Below are 17607 nucleotides of genomic sequence, written 5' to 3' on the forward strand. Positions count from 1 at the left end.
TAATCATGTAAATTTGTATCATCACTTTGCCTTGGTTTATTATATAATAATCATGTTACTATTATCTCATCTATAGACTGACTTAAAAGACGTGTACAAGGAAATAACTGTTAGCTCCTTATAATCAAACAGCCTTTTTTAACAAATCTCCATCAAATCTCTCCACTATGAGGCTACAATCACACTACAATAGACATTTAACTACCTGTTGTTACAACTTTTGTTTTATTCTAAACACTTGGACTACCTTGCATGTTTCTAGATACTGCATATCTGTATTTGTCGTACGCTTTAAACCACACTGTATACTAGTACTGTTATATTTGTACTTCTTAGAAATCCTGCTGAATGTCTATGCAACTTACCATGAAAAAAAATCTGGTATTTTCTGCTGTACATGTTGTCAAGGGATTCTGAGAAAACATGAAATTTCACAATTGTTGTTCAATAAAATAGTTGAATAAGGCACTTAGATCTGCTCCTCTGTGTGATGTCGCAATGTGAACAAATCTAACTGGAGATCAACAACAACTGAGCCCACTCCATGACAACAAAGCAAACCACATCCACTGAGAAAGACGGGGAGATGTGGTGGAAAGGTCTGCAAAAAGTTAAGGTTCAGGTTCCAGAGTCGACTTACTGTATCAAATTCTGACTCTGATGTTTGTTCTCTGCTATGGTAATAGCATTTGTTGGTGTCAGGGGAGGGGGCAAGGTCAGCAATGCTGCTAGCCAATCACTGTAGCTGTCTATGAATAATTATACTGTTATGTTAACAATCAAAACTTTGTATTTGAGGACAACCCGCTCTATCCACTGGAGAAAAAAGTTTGAGTTTTATGTAGACTAAATTTGTCAAAAATTTGAAAATATACCTTCTAGCTATTTTTTAAATGAGCAACTGAAAAAGTATTATTATTATTGTTATTATTATCATATAATATGATTGTAGTTAAATGTGTTTTATTTTGGACTGCAATTAAGTACATTTTCAATATCCATTAATTTTCCCATTATTTTCTTAATGAATCAATTAATCGTTCATTCGTTTAGTCTATAAAATGTCACAAAGGATCATTGTTAAAGGTGATGACAACAAGAAGGTAGTTAAAAACCTAATAATAACATTCAACGTATTTTCATATCTAACAAAGAAAATGAGCAAATCCTAAATCCCTGATGTTTGCTTGAAAACTACTTACTTACATTACTTAATTAATTAGCAAAATAGTGGCCAATAATTTTTCTCTGAATGGAATCATCGATGAATTGTATCAGTTCTGGTGTATTTGTATTTATAGTAGCAATAGATAGATATATAGATAGATAGATAAGATAGATAGATAGATAGATAAGATAGATAGATAGATAAGATAGATAAGATAGATAGATAGATAAGATAGATAAGATAGATAAGATAGATAGATAGATAGATAGATAGATAGTTTATTTACCTGTACCATAATAATTAATCTAACAGAAATATTAAATATCAAATGCAAATATCAAATGCACAATACATACAATTAAATAGAACAATATTAAATTAACTAACTAAACAGTAGTGCAACGATTTAACCAAGCAACAAACAAACAAACAACAGAGTAACGGTGTTATAGTTTTATGTTTGATTTGGCCAGAGGTGATTTATTGTATGTAGTCATATTAATTTCAAGTGGAAATAAACCTATAGCAGCCTTCTGTAATTCATATTTCAAGTGTTGTACACTGCAAAGTAACACTAGAAGTAAATGAATTACTCTTTAACGCGTTACAGGAGGATCAGTTGGTTGTGTAATCCAATAAGCTCCAGTCCGTATTTCCCCTGAAGCCCATCTGGCTCACTGGCAAAGGTTTGTTTACTGGCGGAGAGGCTGTGAAGAAGAAGGGGATCCTACAGGAGAGAGACTGTACAATCTACCTCTGTCTGAGGAAAAAAACAACTCCAAAACTTTATCTCAACCTACTTTTCTCTCATTCAGATACACGCTTCTTCAGCCTGAGTGTGGTAACAGGAGCGGAAACAACTCGGAACATATACATTAGTATTTATGTTCTGTTCCTAAAAAGAAAAGAAAGAAGAGCGGAGCGCTGCGAAGCCACGAAGTCTGTCTGTCAACCTTTCAGAGAGGGAGAGAGGAGATCTCGCTGAAATCTCTGCACTGACTGAAGAGGAGTTGTCTCTCTGGAGCTAAAAACACTTATTTCACCATCGAAATAAACCGACTGAGATGTGTTGTGCTCGCTGGAGAGCTTGAGTATTGTGTTTTTTTTGTGTTTTTTTTATACGAAAGACACGCTAACGTTACGCCACGCATGCCACAACCATCGAGTCAGCAGCAAAAACGGCTCAGAAATATTCCTCTAAATTAAAGTTAACGGCCGCTTTTTACTGCGATTTTTTTCCCGCATGCAACGTATGTCTTGTTATCAAGAATATGCACTACGGTGGTGTGGTGTGCGCGGGGCTTCTTAAAGTTGACATTAATTGAGACAGTTGCTGTAAAAAGCAGCTCAAACTTCACTTGTGGCCTTGGACTACAGTGGTGGAGCTAAGGCTAGCTTAGCTTAGCTGTTTGCTAGCGCCGTTAGCTTCTTCTCGGAACAACAAGTCTGGTTTTGTTTGTTCCTCTCGGACACAGACATACTCAACCGGAACAATTTGTCCATTAAGGACACAGAAGGGGACACGTATGTCCTGTGGTGGTGTTGACTGTGCTTTTTCCATGAGGTGGCTAACTTTAGCAGCAGCAGCGCCGTTAGCTTGTGTTTGATTGAACACGTTGGACTCGTTCCTCCGCCCATCTTCCGGGATGTCTTTTATTTATTGTTGTTTACCTGTTGGCCCACGTCGCCAAACAAAACCAATTTCCTGAAGGTATTTCTCCTTCAGTCTGAACTGCCCTCCTCGCAAAAAGGATTTATTCTGCATTTGAGCCGGAATAGTGCTGGATGGTGTTTTATTCCGACTCAGTTATGAGGCTCCGGACTTTGTGTTTTGTTTTGACCGCTGTCTGCTTTGTGATGAGCTGTCATCGAGCGAGTGGAGAGGGTGAGTAACACTGATTATCACGTTTCATCATATTTACTATTAAAGCATTTTAACGATGTCAAATTGTTAGAATAAACGGCTGATTGATCTGTACCGATGTCTGTGTAATATACTTAAGATAATATGCATTATGCTTTAACCAACGAATCCTCAAATGATAAAACTGCAGACTCGCATTTAATTTGAAAAAAATATCACATTTTACGCAATTTTCAGCTTATTGAATGTGAGGGTATCAATACCAAAAATCATTCTTTAATTGTGCCAAGGGAAATAGATCAAATTGAATATTTTGTATTTGTATACTGTGATAGTGAACTTGTAGAAGCCAAATAATTGTGACACTGATTATCAATACACTACATGCAAATTATACACTATTTACAGTAGTCAGTGCAATTACATTTTATACTATATAGTGTTTAGAAATATTAAAAACAAACTAGTGATAAGTGCAGACATGCTGTTATTCCCCCACTGCAATATTGGCATCTAGATTTGTTTTGTTTTGTTAGTGATGTCGAGTTGATAAAGGCACACAGACAACAACAGTGTTGTAGACAGTCACCGCATTGCAGGGACAAAGGTTAACACTTATCGGCTGTTTGCAGGAACTGTAAACAAAATGTTTTGTCCAAAAAAAGTAAAGTAGTCTGAGAATTTAGAAGAATTAATTGCCCAGTTCTAAAAAAAAAAAAAAAAAAAAAAATGTGTCTGTGAGAAAGGGAGAGCGTTGGTTTGTTGCTGTGGTCAGTGCAGGAATGTAACAATAAGCCCTCTTTACAGCTCCTGACAATCTCTTTATGTTCACCAGCCAGCAAGCACCAGGTGATAAGAATGAATGAACAACATTTAGGATCACCCAGAGACATTTTCACATTTCTCAAAGACCACAATAATTACAGACACTCAGTGTTTCACACTGTTGGAATCTGTTACTTTAAATGAAATATTTGAAGAAATGTACAACAAACCTGCAAGACCACTTGCTGGTTTAAACTACTGTGAGCATTTTAAATAGGCCAACAGCAGAGACCAGTCTAGTAAACGTGACTCATTGTTTCATAGATTCATAGATTGATTTATTGGTGCAATGCTTGCTTATCAAACTTTGTCTAAAAACAGCTCTTCTTATGGCTACTCTACTGTCAGACCTGTTGAAATAGCAAAACAAAGCAGTTCCTTTGACTCTTGGCTTTGCACAGTTGGAAGAAACAACGCCTTGTGTTCAGTTCCATGTGTCATCACTTCGTTTTGAGTTGTGAAATGAACTCACAAACTATTGCTAAAATAGATGGCAGCCATGTAAATACAAAGAATATGTATTCAAAATCTGAATAATGCTTAAAAGCTCCAGTATAGGGAATTCATATCTATTTAGCTTCCAATTATTGGAGTGTGTCATCTATACAAAAAGGCCAATTTTTATAATTATCACTCAATAATTTTCTTCAAATTTTTACAATGGAGAATGCATTTCAAAATACATTACTTTTGGTGCACTGATACAACATATTCTAGGCTTTTTATAGATGCTTTTATTGAGATTGTGTCACTCAGTAAAACAACTAAACTGCTCTATTGTGTCAACCCATTCTGTTCTTTCTGAGCAAACATTGCTTCAAAGTTTGTGCTGTCTGACAATAATCTTGACACAAGCACATAAATAATCCTTCTTTTGCACAGTGTAAAGTGTCTGAGTTATTTTGAAAAGCGCCTATATAAATAAAATGGATTATTATAGCTCTGAAAGTCCTGCTACTGTATAAGTGCACGTGGCTGTAGTTGGATTTAAGAGGCTCTCCGAAGGAAAACAAAAGCACAGGCTCTCTCACCTTTCATCACATTTTTAGCAAGGGGCGAATGGAGCAATGTCATCGAACCAGTTTGAGCAAGAATTAGAAGACATAAATCAAAAGCATGTTGTGTAATTGCTCGTCATGTCCCCCCCTCTTGTGCTCCTCTCAGACTTGAGAGTGAACCACAGAAGGGAAGAGTGCAACCTGGGCCTCACACTGGCTGATTTCATAAGCTGGACGGACCAGTGTCGCAGTCAGGGAACCGTCTGAGCTACTTGTTGGTCACTGGCCAACTCAGCGTGATGGAAAAATTCACTTAATAATAGCAGCTTATATTTAGTGGCAGTGTTAATTGATTTAATTTCTTTAGCATCAGCTGGCAGTTGACAATTTTAATGTCAATTTGTTCATCCAACTGCAAATGTGTCTTATGTTTTGTTCCAATTGCATATTTCATCATTTAAGTTAGCCACAGTTTGTGTTTCTTCTGAAAGACGGATGCTCAGCTGTGTTACTCAATAGTACATGTTACTACATAAGAGGCCCAGTAGGTCGTCTAACATCGCCAACTGCTGTTTTGAGGCTCCAAAATCTCTACCCTAACAATATTTAAGTTGTGCCTTTTATAACACATCACTTTATCAGGAGTGTCAAACAGCAGGAGCTCACAGTGAAGCCCGTTGTTGAGCACCACTCTGGTCAGAGTAGGTCTTGAAGGCGTGCGGCAACCCAGTGACCGGGTTGTCTTGATTTAAGCCTCCCGACAAGGAAAGTAATTTTAAGGTGATGAAACTGTCACCTCTCCGAAAACATGACAACATAAAAAAAACTGCCACTGTTGTCTGAAGAACCTGCGTCATGAGTCTGTTTGACGTGTATACAAAAGAATGATCTTTACACTTCTCTCTAATCTGATCCTGGTTGACAAGTTCCTTGTTTGGAACGATATCCCTCTTGAAAACGGAGTAAACTAACTGCACCGTTTCACTTCGACCACACAGGCGCCTGACAAGGAATCCCTGTTGTGTCACATCTTTTACCCTTGACACTGTTAGGATAGGAGGAAATGTGCTTGTTATTGTGCTCTCACACTTCAGAGGTAATAATTACCTCACTGCCAACATTGGCAAAGAGAATAATGTGTGTATGAGTGCAGCTTTTGGGCGACTGAATCATCAAGTGATCTTTGGTCCAGAGCCATCCAAACAGGATCCACTTCAAACAACCCCAAGAGGGAACTTTGTGGTTTTATTGGCTTTGTCTTCTTCTCTATTTAAAGACCACAGCCTGGATTACTTTGGTCAAACTGTGTTCCCTGGACTGTTGTATTGTCATACACTCTGCTCTTGCCATATCACCCTTACCTAGCAGCTGACACATTTGATAACCCGCTCTGCCATCGGCTGCACTCTTGTGAAAGAAGGTTTGTTTTTTTAGAGTTGTAGTAATGGCCCAGTCTTAACTGCTGTACTATTTCAACCTGTGCAGTTTAAGAGAGAACAAACTTAATCTTAATTACCTTTAATTGCAACAGTCAGAATTTAAGTCGGTTAGCCTTTTTGATTTTGCTTTCAGGACGGGAGTTTTGTATTATGTGTTATTATGGCCGCCCCTTATTATTCCATTAGTCAACCAATCGGTGATGTCATTTTTCTCTTATAGATGACCAAGATTTCTTTACTCGATTAGTCGTATTTCATGCTGAATGACTTATTTCAGAGAAACTAATGAGCAAATCTCTGGTAAACACAAGATTTAAAATGTTGCATTTTTGTGAAGAAACTTGGATTTTGATAAAATGATTAATCGCTTTAGTAGAGTGTTAGTCGACCAGGACTGTTTTTGGTTGAGGGAAGCCCTATATGTCATTATTTAATTCAGAGAAGAGAATCATTTATTTGTTGTTTTCTGTGTTTACAGTGTGCCATTGAAACTGTCAGGTGATTTGATTTTACAACCCTTCTCAAAGTGGATTACATCACACATCAGTTTAGAAACAGTGAACATGTATCGCGGTGACTTCGGCATTTTGTGGATCCGTGGTTAGTTTGAGCCCGGGTTTGGAAAAACAGCAGTACAGCGAAACCTTGAAAAGGGAAGTGTTGCAATCAGTGAGTGCTTGTGTTGGTGCATGCTCATTGAGGCCTCGGTTCTCTCTGAGGCCAAACAATTACATACGCCATCAGTCTAACTGTGGGTAATCCACCTCCTCCTCAGGATCAGAAGCGTCAGAGCCTGTTGATGCTTGCAGCTGTAGTGAAAGGATTGTGGGTTTGTACAGTGTGCTGCAGACTGTGAAGCTCAGACTGCACAGGACCGGCTCCCTTTAGTGTGGCAATGAACGGTATTTATGTTCACGCGTCAGAGTTATAGTTGGTATAAATGTATTGCCGTCTTGTGACCTAGAGGCTATTTACATCAGGCACTCGCAATGGTATCTATCTGGATGTGTTACGAGGTCAACATGTCACCATTGACACAGTTTTTATACTCGGTTTTAGTTATCTGGTCTCATCTGCAACTTCTCGTCTGCATTATTGGACGCAATTGTGACATGAAATTGCAAAAGTAGAGTCACAGAAGTCAGCTCCATGATGCGAAGAGACATTTTCTTTTTGTGGGCGGATTTTTTCTTCGATGTGATCATTCTTTATAGATTTCATTTATTTCTCGCTGTGGTCGGATCACAATGTGAATTGGACCGAATTCAGGTGTCACCCAGTGCATCGGAACACATTCTGATCGGCGCATGTGCTTATAATTTGCAATATTGTGTTGGACTGCAACTAATAATTTCTTGCATTATTGAATATCCAGATGTTTATTTTTTCTAATACATAGCACTTGTTGGCTTAAAGTTAAACATTACTGCTGATGAGGGCTGTGTGATACAGTCAAAAGCTCCAGAGAAAGTTAGTAAGCGGACCTTGAGTGGGGATTGTTTTATCAAACTATTTCCAGGGTTAAGAATGAACTTTGGTGCTTTGCTTTAATTGACTTTTTATTTTCGTCTTCGTGTTGTTCAAGTTACTACAAGGAACTTTTAACTGGTTATGAAACGGACTCTTAAAGTGTAAAACTGATGCCACTCTATCACATACAAAGCAAACAAGACCATGGGCGAGAAGATTGCCCGTTTCTATGTTGTGATGGTGGATAATTTTAATACCTGTCATCCGGTTGCATTCCCAGCAACAACAGACAAAACCAGAAAACAGAAAGTCCTTCAGCTCAGCTCCTTCGACAGCGACCTGCCGCCTAAACCTGCAGTCAGAGCTCTGGCAGGCTGCGTAGAGCTCCGAGTCTGCTGGGGGTAAGGGAGGCACCGGAAAAACCAGGACTAAGTGGGGCCGACTGTCAGACCCTGCTGCAGTAAAACGAGAGGTTTTCTAAAGGGAGTCTGACAGCTGCAGATCTTTACGACCCAAAGCGATGGAGCTCAATGCTTTAGACCACAAGGGTCCGCCAAAATCAACAATTCAACAATCAACTTTTGTTTGGTAGAGAGCTCCACCACCATTATTTTAATGTTTTTCAATGAAACAACAAACATTATCATTGCCTCTAATATCGCAATTCATATCACACTTGCAATATCTGTCAAAATAGTGGAAATTCAATATTCTTTAAAAATATTTTAGCCCTTATTTCTATGCCTTAGGTAAGGCACTTTGATTATCTCTGTGCTTGAGAAGTGCAATACAAAATAGCTTTATCTTGCTCGTAGGATGATTTAATTGTTGGTCTTGACATTTTCTTTGTATTTATAGTAAAACTGTCACATGGCTCCTTTTTAATTAACCTTAAACGTTCATCTGTCTTAGTGGTGCAGGCTGTGAAAGACTTGGGTCAATAAAAATCTGTCGCTCTAATGACTCTAAATTGTTGACTCGGAGCATCGTGGCTGTTTTCAGGCTCAGATTAGGGGATGTGTGGAGAGCTGGCCTGGTCACCATGGTAACCTTTGTGATGCCTCCCAGTTTGTCTTTCTCAACTAAACAGGCGGCATTTACATTCTGGGATGCACCTGGTTTGTTTTGGTGGAGTTGTGTTGTGTTATCACGGACAGAAGAACAAAAGTAAAAGTTCCTATTTCTGGCAAAGTTCTGTTTCTACACTAAGCTTTCACACACGGAGAAGTCGGCTCGGACAGTTCTTTCTCAGCTGCCGCTCTAAAAATTCCTCACTTGCTCTCCAGGGCTGCCATTTTCCAGTTTCCAAAGCGAGCCACTATCGGTACGGCCGGAGTGTATTAGATTCTCTATTGGGAATGTGGTGCTAAAAATACCGGCCTGGCTGAAAGTGTACACTGATAGCAGCCTGGACTTGCCGCCCTGTGATGATTTGCCTTCTCCACATGGTCACTCGGTCCTCTGCTGGTTGACTTCACTGTGACTACAGAACCACTGTCCTCCTCGTGTTGAACACTGCGAGGGCCTTTTCTCTGTTAAGTTGTTTTGTTTGAGTGTGTGTGTGTGTGGGGTCTTTTATGAGAAAGATGGAGGCTCTTTGTAGTCGTGAACATGTTTCGTTTTATTGATCTACGGTCGGCTACATTTGCTGCAGGTTCCTCTTGGCAGTTCCTGTCAGTTTGTCCTGAAATGTTTCATTTGGAGGTCGATGTGTTGAAATTTCAGGTTTGTGGCGTGCCATTCGTGCTTACGATTTGGCTGTACTGCCAAGACCACAAAGAGAGCTGCAGATATAAATGCAGTTGCAAAGGAGAAATGTACTTTTTAACAAGCCAAGTTGCTTTTAATAGCTTGCCATATAAACCCATGTTAGGACATTTTGTGTGTGTTTTTAAACAAGCCTCAACGTTGCAGTCTGAACTTTAGGTAACTGCTGCGGAGGGAACGTGCTGGTTAAGGTCACGAGTGAAAAGCTTGTTGTTTGGACACTGTGTGTGTGTGTGTGTGTGTGTGTGTGTGTGTGTGTGTGTGTGTGTGTGTGTGTGTGTGTGTGTGTGTGTGTATGTGTGTGTGTGTGCGCGCGCGTGCGTGCGTGCGTGCGTGCGTGCGTGCGCGCCGGTTGTCTTGTTTGTACCGCTATGCAACAGAAGGTGTAAAATGAGCTGCTGCCATAAAGATGTGCACGCCTAGCTGTTACGCCTCTTCCCCACATGGCTGACCAGTTGTCCTGATGCGCCCAGCCCAGTGGTGGGTCGGTCAGTAAACAAATACAGTCCACTCACCCGGCAGCACACCTCCAGCTGCAGCCGGGACTTGTGAACTGTAAAAATCGGGGCCTGGAATGTACCACATCGCACCCGCGAAGGAAAACATCTTTATGACCGTCATTACTTGTGTTGTGTCACACAAAGCGCACGTTAAAGAGCGCGGCTGATTTTCAGAACAGAGAGGATATCCTCATTACTGTCCGCTCTCTACATACAGAACCCCCTTAATATATTGGTGTTTATTGTTTTTATACTGGAGGTGAAAGTTATTCCAGTTGATATTCATCTAGAGCTAAAACAATAGGCTCGTGAATCAAGTAGTAAACTTTGATAGAAAACTATCAAATATTTTGATTATTGATCAAGTAATTTCTTCAATCAAAAAGGCAACTAATGTGCTACATCTGGCTTTCTAGACGTGGGGATTTGCTGTTCTTCTCAGTTTCATATCATTGAATGGGATATTATTGAGTTTTAGCTGTTAATTAGAAGACAAATTGTGCTCAGCTTTGTTCACTATTGTCTGATATGCAATAGACTTATTAAAAAGAATATTGACAGCTCAATAATGGTTATCTGCAGCCCGACATTAATCTGTTGTATCATTGTGATACAGTATAATTCAAAATGTTTCAGACAGTGGAAATGTAACTCATCTGTGCAATAAAGGAGTTTCTCATCAAACAGGCTCGTGTGTCTGGGTGAGGACTGACAAAGCCACAAATCTACTACTGGTGCAATACGTGACCATCAGTGCTTGAGTTCCTCTCCCAGACAAATATTTTTAATGCATTAGCTCGTGTTTTTTATGGTCTCGAGTTACAGAAGCTACGCCGCAAATCAACTCGGCGTAACCAAGGATGAGCACAGCCTCACTCTGATGACAGCGGTCCATATTTGACGGTGGCTCCCAGCCAGATATGTGGGTTGCTAAACAAAATGTCAGCGAAGATGGTCTGGTCTTCGTCACAGTCAGAGACATGGCCACATATTTTTCAGTAAAATATCCACTCTAATTATCAAGATAACAATTTTTTTTTTCTCTCTTTGAGACCATGTCTGACTTCTTTAACCCCGTTTTTCCAGTTTGCAGAGCAGACATCTTGCGTCATGCATCAGTCACGTTCAGCAGTTGGAATCTGCCAACAGCACAATAAGATAAATTGTCTTTGGGAAATCTTTTTATTGTTTGTGTCCAGGAATCATAAGATTTCCTATTCATGTTGCAATATTATTTAGTTACCCATAACATTTTACTGTACATCTCGGCCTTTCTTCATAAAGTTGTTTGAGCCTCGTTTTACTTGTTTTGTGAGTCATACGTGTAGCTGTTTGGTTTCTAAAGATTCCTTTTATGTCTTTTCAGTTTGTCCAAGCAAGGACATCCGCAACAATGTGAACAACCTACGAACGCTAGAGAACTGCACCGTTATCGATGGGCACCTGAAGATCCTACTCATGTTCAGGACCAAACCCGAGGATTTCCGAGGCCTCAGTTTCCCCAAACTCACAGTGGTCACCGACTACCTGCTGCTCTTCAGAGTTTACGGCATGGAGACCCTCAGCGACCTCTTCCCCAACCTAACCGTCATCAGAGGCAACAACCTATTCTTCAACTACGCCCTCGTGATGTTCGAGATGCTCCAGCTGCGAGAAATCGGCCTCCATAGCTTGATGAACATCACCCGAGGAGCCGTGAGAATTGAGAAGAACCCAGATCTCTGCTATCTGTCCACTCTGGACTGGTCCAAGATCCTTGACTCGGTGGAGGACAACTACATCATGGCCAACAAGAACGACCGTGAGTGTGGAGACGTGTGTCCGGGGGTGGCCATTGGAAAGACCACCTGCCAGACCACCACCATCAACGGACACTTCAGTGAACGCTGCTGGACTCAGAACCACTGTCAAAGAAGTAAGTCTTTTGTTATAACTTTCTTGTAATATATTTGATCTCTGTGATTATTTATGGTGGAACTGGAGTCATGCAAACAACATTCACTGTGGAAAGGTGAAAATAATTACCCACTGGATGGAAGGCAGCAATTTATAATGCTATATAAATGAGACTCCCGTTTCATGGTTTGAATTGACTTTAATGGAAGTCACCGCATCTTTTTCTAATTAAATCTTGTTTTTAGTTACTCTATTGCTGTCTTACAATTTTTTATCGTCCTTATAAGTTACTAATAAGATGGGGATAATTACCACAGACGCTTACAGTTTTGGTAATTTATTTTATTGTTATTAAAGGAATACAAAATATGAACATTAACGTCATAATCTGTCAATCTTACGTCAATGTAGTTTTCTTTATAAACTGTAAAAGAAGACGACGTAGTCACTGAGACGTTGGTTTGTGGACTTCTGTTTTGAAGACCCAACTTTGTTAATGTCCAACTCTACAGCAGAAAGGAGCGCGTTTACAACCTGCTACAAAGAAAGTGTTTTGGTCTCTATAGCTAATTCAACAACTGTAGTAAGCTGCTCTTCAAAAACCAATGGGTGGCGTCACGGAGACTACGTCCATATTCTATACCGTCTATGTTTGCAATCAGCGGATTGGCTATTTAAAAAGAGTGCAAATTTAAAGTACTTTGCGTTGGCTTCATTTTTCACAAACTGATTTTTTCCAGAGCTGTCATGATCTTAATCAATAGATGGAGCTTGCTCAGTTTTGTCCCATATTTTGTCACAGTTCGGTCTTTATATTATGTGTAGTTGTAATGCTAAAAAATCACTACATCTAAAACATTTGTTTGAGATGAGAAACTGTATCTAACACTCAGGATTAGATTCCCAACTATTACTTTATTGTCATAAACATGTTTGCCAGCACCAAGTAGCAGCTCCTTGTGTAGTTCTTCTCGTCTACTTTCCGTCAACACATCATTATTTCCACTCCCCTTTGCTTTTGCCACGCGAATGAATTATGACTTGCGGCCTTGGTTTTGCCGAAAGTTAGTTGTGTCCCTTTTTTTGTCTTGAAATGTCAGAGCTGTGTCATGTGCTCAGGTTTAGTTATGTAGGCCAAGTACTGTGTAAATTCAGCTTGAACTGTACTCTAATGTGATGCAGCACCTCACCAGTTAGTCTTTTGAATGTTTACTCTCAACAGACTGTAGTGTTGTCATTGCTCATGATGTGTGGAGGAGGTAAAGGAGATATTAGATATCATTGCTCATTGTTCCCAGTAAGCACAGCTCCTGCGACGTGGGCCGTTCCCTCTGTGCCTCGGCTTTTTACTGTAAAATGACAAGCCCGCCCATTTCACACTGCCAAAGAGTTCAAGTTCGAGCACTGGGAAGAATTTTGCGCATGGGTGCTGTCTGAACACCTTGGCTCGCACCATTACGCAACACGGCATGCATTAGTCCAACAGCTCTTTTGAAGGAGTTTCCCCGTACATGTCTGCTTTCTTCAGGCTCTCAGTAGTGTTTGTTTGGTGTGGCGGCTACAGTTACAGTTTCTGTTGAGCTGAGTGAGCTCCATTATTATGCTATTCAGGCCCCTTACCGCTGCAGAGTGTTTTGTTCTATAGTTTTTCTACTGATGACTGTGCTTGAGGTGATTGCTCATTGTCATCACAAATCCTTGAAGACGTTTGCAGAACAGGCCCAGAAGGTCCTTTTGCCAAATTGTGGTGAATGTTCAAAAAGGAAGTGTTGTATAAAGGAAAAAATCTCCCAGTAGAGTTGATTTCCTAATTATGTGCCATTATCTGATGATGAATCAAGAAGAGCGGCCGTTGACTGGTGAGCCCTGATCTCCGGTCATGGGTCTGTATTGTGCGCGAGCAGTGCCTGTGGTCTTGTGGTCTAAGACCTGCGGTTTATTGCCTACTTTCACTAAAGCATGAAAAGATCTGTTAAGCCCTAGTTAGAACCACAGGACCGAGTGCAAGGCATTCAGTGTCCTCTTCAGATGTAGTCTGTTACTGTGTTTTATAGACCGGCGGTAGTTCTAACAGTAAGCTACTTTTCCCCAAACCGTAGGCGTTCTTTATGTCTTATCTTCTTCTGGTCTCACGTCTGCTGTTGTTTGTGGATCAGATTATTTACATTTTTTACACAATGACATGCATGTATAAACAAACACAGATGCTGGATCTTATTGCAAAGGTAGCATTTATGCACTATAGATCTCACTCTAGAGAATTGTGTCTCTGTCACACTATTTGTCTGTCAGCTCTCTTAATATCAAATAACAACTGAATTTTGTGACGCAAAGTGTCGGCAGTGAGTGCCAGAGGTGACTGCTGGTCACACACCTTCTGTAGTCGCTACACCGACAGGAAACAAAGCCGCAGAACCACGAGGCTTTGGCTTAAATCCCATGTTTGGTATCGCAGCCCACTTCCCTTCCCTGCTTCTATAACAAGAGTAATCTGAGCTTCTCTCTTAATCAAATCACATACAAGACATCGTCCCGTGAAGCATCTCTCTCATAATTTGCTATTAACTCCTCAGAATTTTTGTTCAAATAATTTTTTGGGAGTTTATCTAAGATGAATGTGAGACATCAGACATCAGGCATTGATGCAAAACAAGCTTTAATAACAGAGCTTGAACATTTAACTTATTACTGTGCATTGTAGAGGGGCAGTTCTGTTGTTTTGACATGTCACAAATGACTTATTGCACTCATTATACCATTATTTCTTAAACCACTAGTCGACACTGGACAACGTGTTCTAACTGGTTGGAAGAGTTGGCGTGATGTCATTTTGGCCAACAGCCCGTGTCCTTGAGGGTCTTTGCGGACCGTACGCGTAGACTGCTGACTGCACAATTGTGAACATCTAATAGAGTATAAACAGAATCATGTGCTCGACACTGTCCATCCTCTTGTTCGTGTCTGTATTCATTTTGGAGTATGTTAGGGCCTTATAATGTTAATCCAAAACATATCAAGGACTTTTGTTGTTACTGGCATCAATCTATAGTTGTGAAACCCCTTCTTCTGTGTCTAGTTTTTAATATATAAAGTCTGTTAAAAACACATGTTTAAATATGTTTCAAAACAAAGCAGGCCTTATATTTCCCTTTTACAAATTGAGTTTAAACTTGCTGGCGTGAAGGGAAACATTACAGTTGAGTCTATTTAACTTGTAATTAAGTACTATTTGTTGCCAAGACTCATTTGAAGATAATGATTATGTTTTGGTAATGACTGTCATGTGGCACAGCTCCTTTGGCTGATAGGACAGCAGCCAAGCCGGAGTCCTGAACGCGGCTGGCAGCTGAAAATATTGGCTGTGACTCAATAAGAAATCAGGGGCTTCCCGTTGGGATGTTATCTTTTTCCACTGCTGAGCTGTGTTGACAGAATGTCCATCTGTCCATCAAAGTTATCTTTAATTTAGCATATTTTCTTTTCTAATTTTTTGGGGGGCATTTTATGTCTTCATTAGAGAGGTGGCAGGAAATGAGAGAGATGGGGATTGATGATGGTGCTTCAGGGTCAACACGGTGAAACGACCCTAACCCTGCACATCCAACCGGCTTCTTCCTATTCAAATTTGGGGGAAAGGCCATTTGAAGTACAAAGTAGTTTCTTTTTAGGATTGTGCACATAATTTAGATTAGATTATTATTTCTTTTTCATATTTGCATTTATAAGATATTCTGAGAGGTGCTTTCACAGTCATTTTTCAACTTTGCTGTAAAAGTGTCTAAAATTAAAATATTTGAATCTTGATTTGATTCTTTTGCCATAAAATACAGCTTGTGTTTGTGGCAGCTTGTGGTTTGCAGTGCTCTCACTAAGCCCAGAGAGATATAAATGAGCCGGCATTTCCCAGGTGGCCAGTATTTTACACATGGAATACATTGATATTGATCTTAATTATCTACCCTCTGCCGGAGATGAGACACCGGGGGGGGGGGGGGGGGGGGGGGGGGGGGCAGGGGGTGGCGCAGCAGCTTTCACCAGTGTTTGCAAGATCTGTCACATATCCAATAAGCTCCCATAAGGGGGAGAACAGCAGGAGAAGCCTCAACTTCCGATTGGTTTGGCACTGTCCACACATGTAGCATGCAGCCTGTTGGCAGAGGGAGACCACTGTTAGCTTCATGCAGGCTGTCACAAATGGAGCATTCCTATGAATCACATTTCAGCCAGGTCAGGTGAGGACTCGCTGCCGGACCTTTCTTGATATGGATATTCCAAATTTACTCTTGGCTCACATGTCTGTCCACCAATCACAAGATGGACTTGGAGTTGGAGATGTGTGTGTGTGTGTGTGTGTGTGTGTGTGTGTGTGTGTGTGTGTGTGTGTGTGTGTGTGTGTGTGTGTGTGTCTGTGTCTGTGTGTCTGTCTGTGTGTGCGCGCGCGTGTGTGGACAGAGTGGACGGCTATTGTTTAGTCTTGTTGCCAGGAAACTGGAGAGTAACACTGTGGTGTAATCGTGGATAAGAACACATCAGTCATTCACCCAGGCTGTATCACAGGGAAAAGCGAGGTCACCAGTCTCTACGAGGGTGAGGAAGGTGAGGAGGGGTGAGTGGGTTTGGGGGGAATGAGTCCCTCACCGTTGACCCTCGGCTCTCCTCTCTGCCGACCTCGTCGCAGCTCCCGCACGAAACGGCCGGCGCTGGCGCCACGATCCTGTTCCACCCCGAACATTGGCGGTCGCAGCAGTTCACGGAGAGTTCTTTCCAATTGTTTCCCGTCTTTGTTGGTCTGCTTCCTCTCCGAGGTTATGAATGGACACGGGGGGTCGAGGGTGTCGCCTCGGTAGCGGCAGACACTGTTATGACACCAAAATACTGACGGGTGACCCGTGTGGGTGAGCAAGGCAGGAAAGAGGACAAAATTAGCTGCTAGTAAAGCTGTCTGCGGGGAAATAGGATATTGTTACTAAGCTTTATTATTTTGAGATGGAAATGACCCCTGGCATGGCAAAACATGAAGAAAACCATAATTTTATTATATTGTCCTGACTCTTGACTTGCCTGTATATCTGCCAACGATGTCCGGTCTCTTCGTTGTCTCTCTGACATGTTGAGGGTCGGTGGGTTTTCTGTGTTCGTAGTCTTAAAAACATGAACTGTGTTTGAAAGCCAAGCCAGCCTGGTCCCTCTCCCATCACATGAATCATTCCTTCTGTTTCTATTTTTGCCATGGCTCCTCATTCCTTCAGTATCCTCTTCTATATGATATTATACCATAAAGCTTAAATCTGACACTTTCTGCGCATCGTTGCTTTTCACTGCAGCGGAAAGTAAATTAAATTGTTTTAGAACCAAAACAAGGACGATAGAAAATCTAGACCAGATGTAATATATACTGTATGTGCACATATGGCCACCGAGTTTACAAGGTAAAGGCCACAGATTCTCTTATTGGCTGGTGGATTATCTGTCCAAACGGAGCATTACAACCCCAGCATCATGTTTGTATTCCTTTCCTTTCTTTATTTGTTTCCACTGTGCAGAAGCTTCCAAACAAACATTCAGCTCCTCTGTGAGCCATTTGTCTTCCAGCTTTGTTTTCTTTGCTTGCATTAGATGCTTCTTCTTTTTATTACATTTTATGCAGAGAGTTTAAAGTACTGGTAATAGGGCAGTGCCC

At 40.8% G+C, this 17607-nt stretch overlaps 1 protein-coding gene across 1 annotated transcript in view; it reads left to right on the forward strand.

The window, feature by feature from the left end:
- The first annotated feature begins 1882 nt into the window (after window positions 1-1882).
- insra (insulin receptor a) overlaps window positions 1883-17607 on the forward strand; it is a 45381-nt gene continuing 29656 nt past the window's right edge. The window contains exons 1-2 of the mRNA XM_068701864.1: window positions 1883-3053; window positions 11398-11946. Coding sequence (XP_068557965.1) covers window positions 2954-3053; window positions 11398-11946 — 649 coding nt within the window. The 5' untranslated portion in view covers window positions 1883-2953. The remainder of the gene's footprint in view (window positions 3054-11397; window positions 11947-17607) is intronic.

The sequence above is a fragment of the Cebidichthys violaceus genome, unplaced genomic scaffold (assembly GCF_023349555.1).
Source record: "Cebidichthys violaceus isolate CVI_PGR_0920_01 unplaced genomic scaffold, fCebVio1.0.p SCAF_8, whole genome shotgun sequence".
NCBI lineage: Eukaryota > Metazoa > Chordata > Actinopteri > Perciformes > Stichaeidae > Cebidichthys > Cebidichthys violaceus.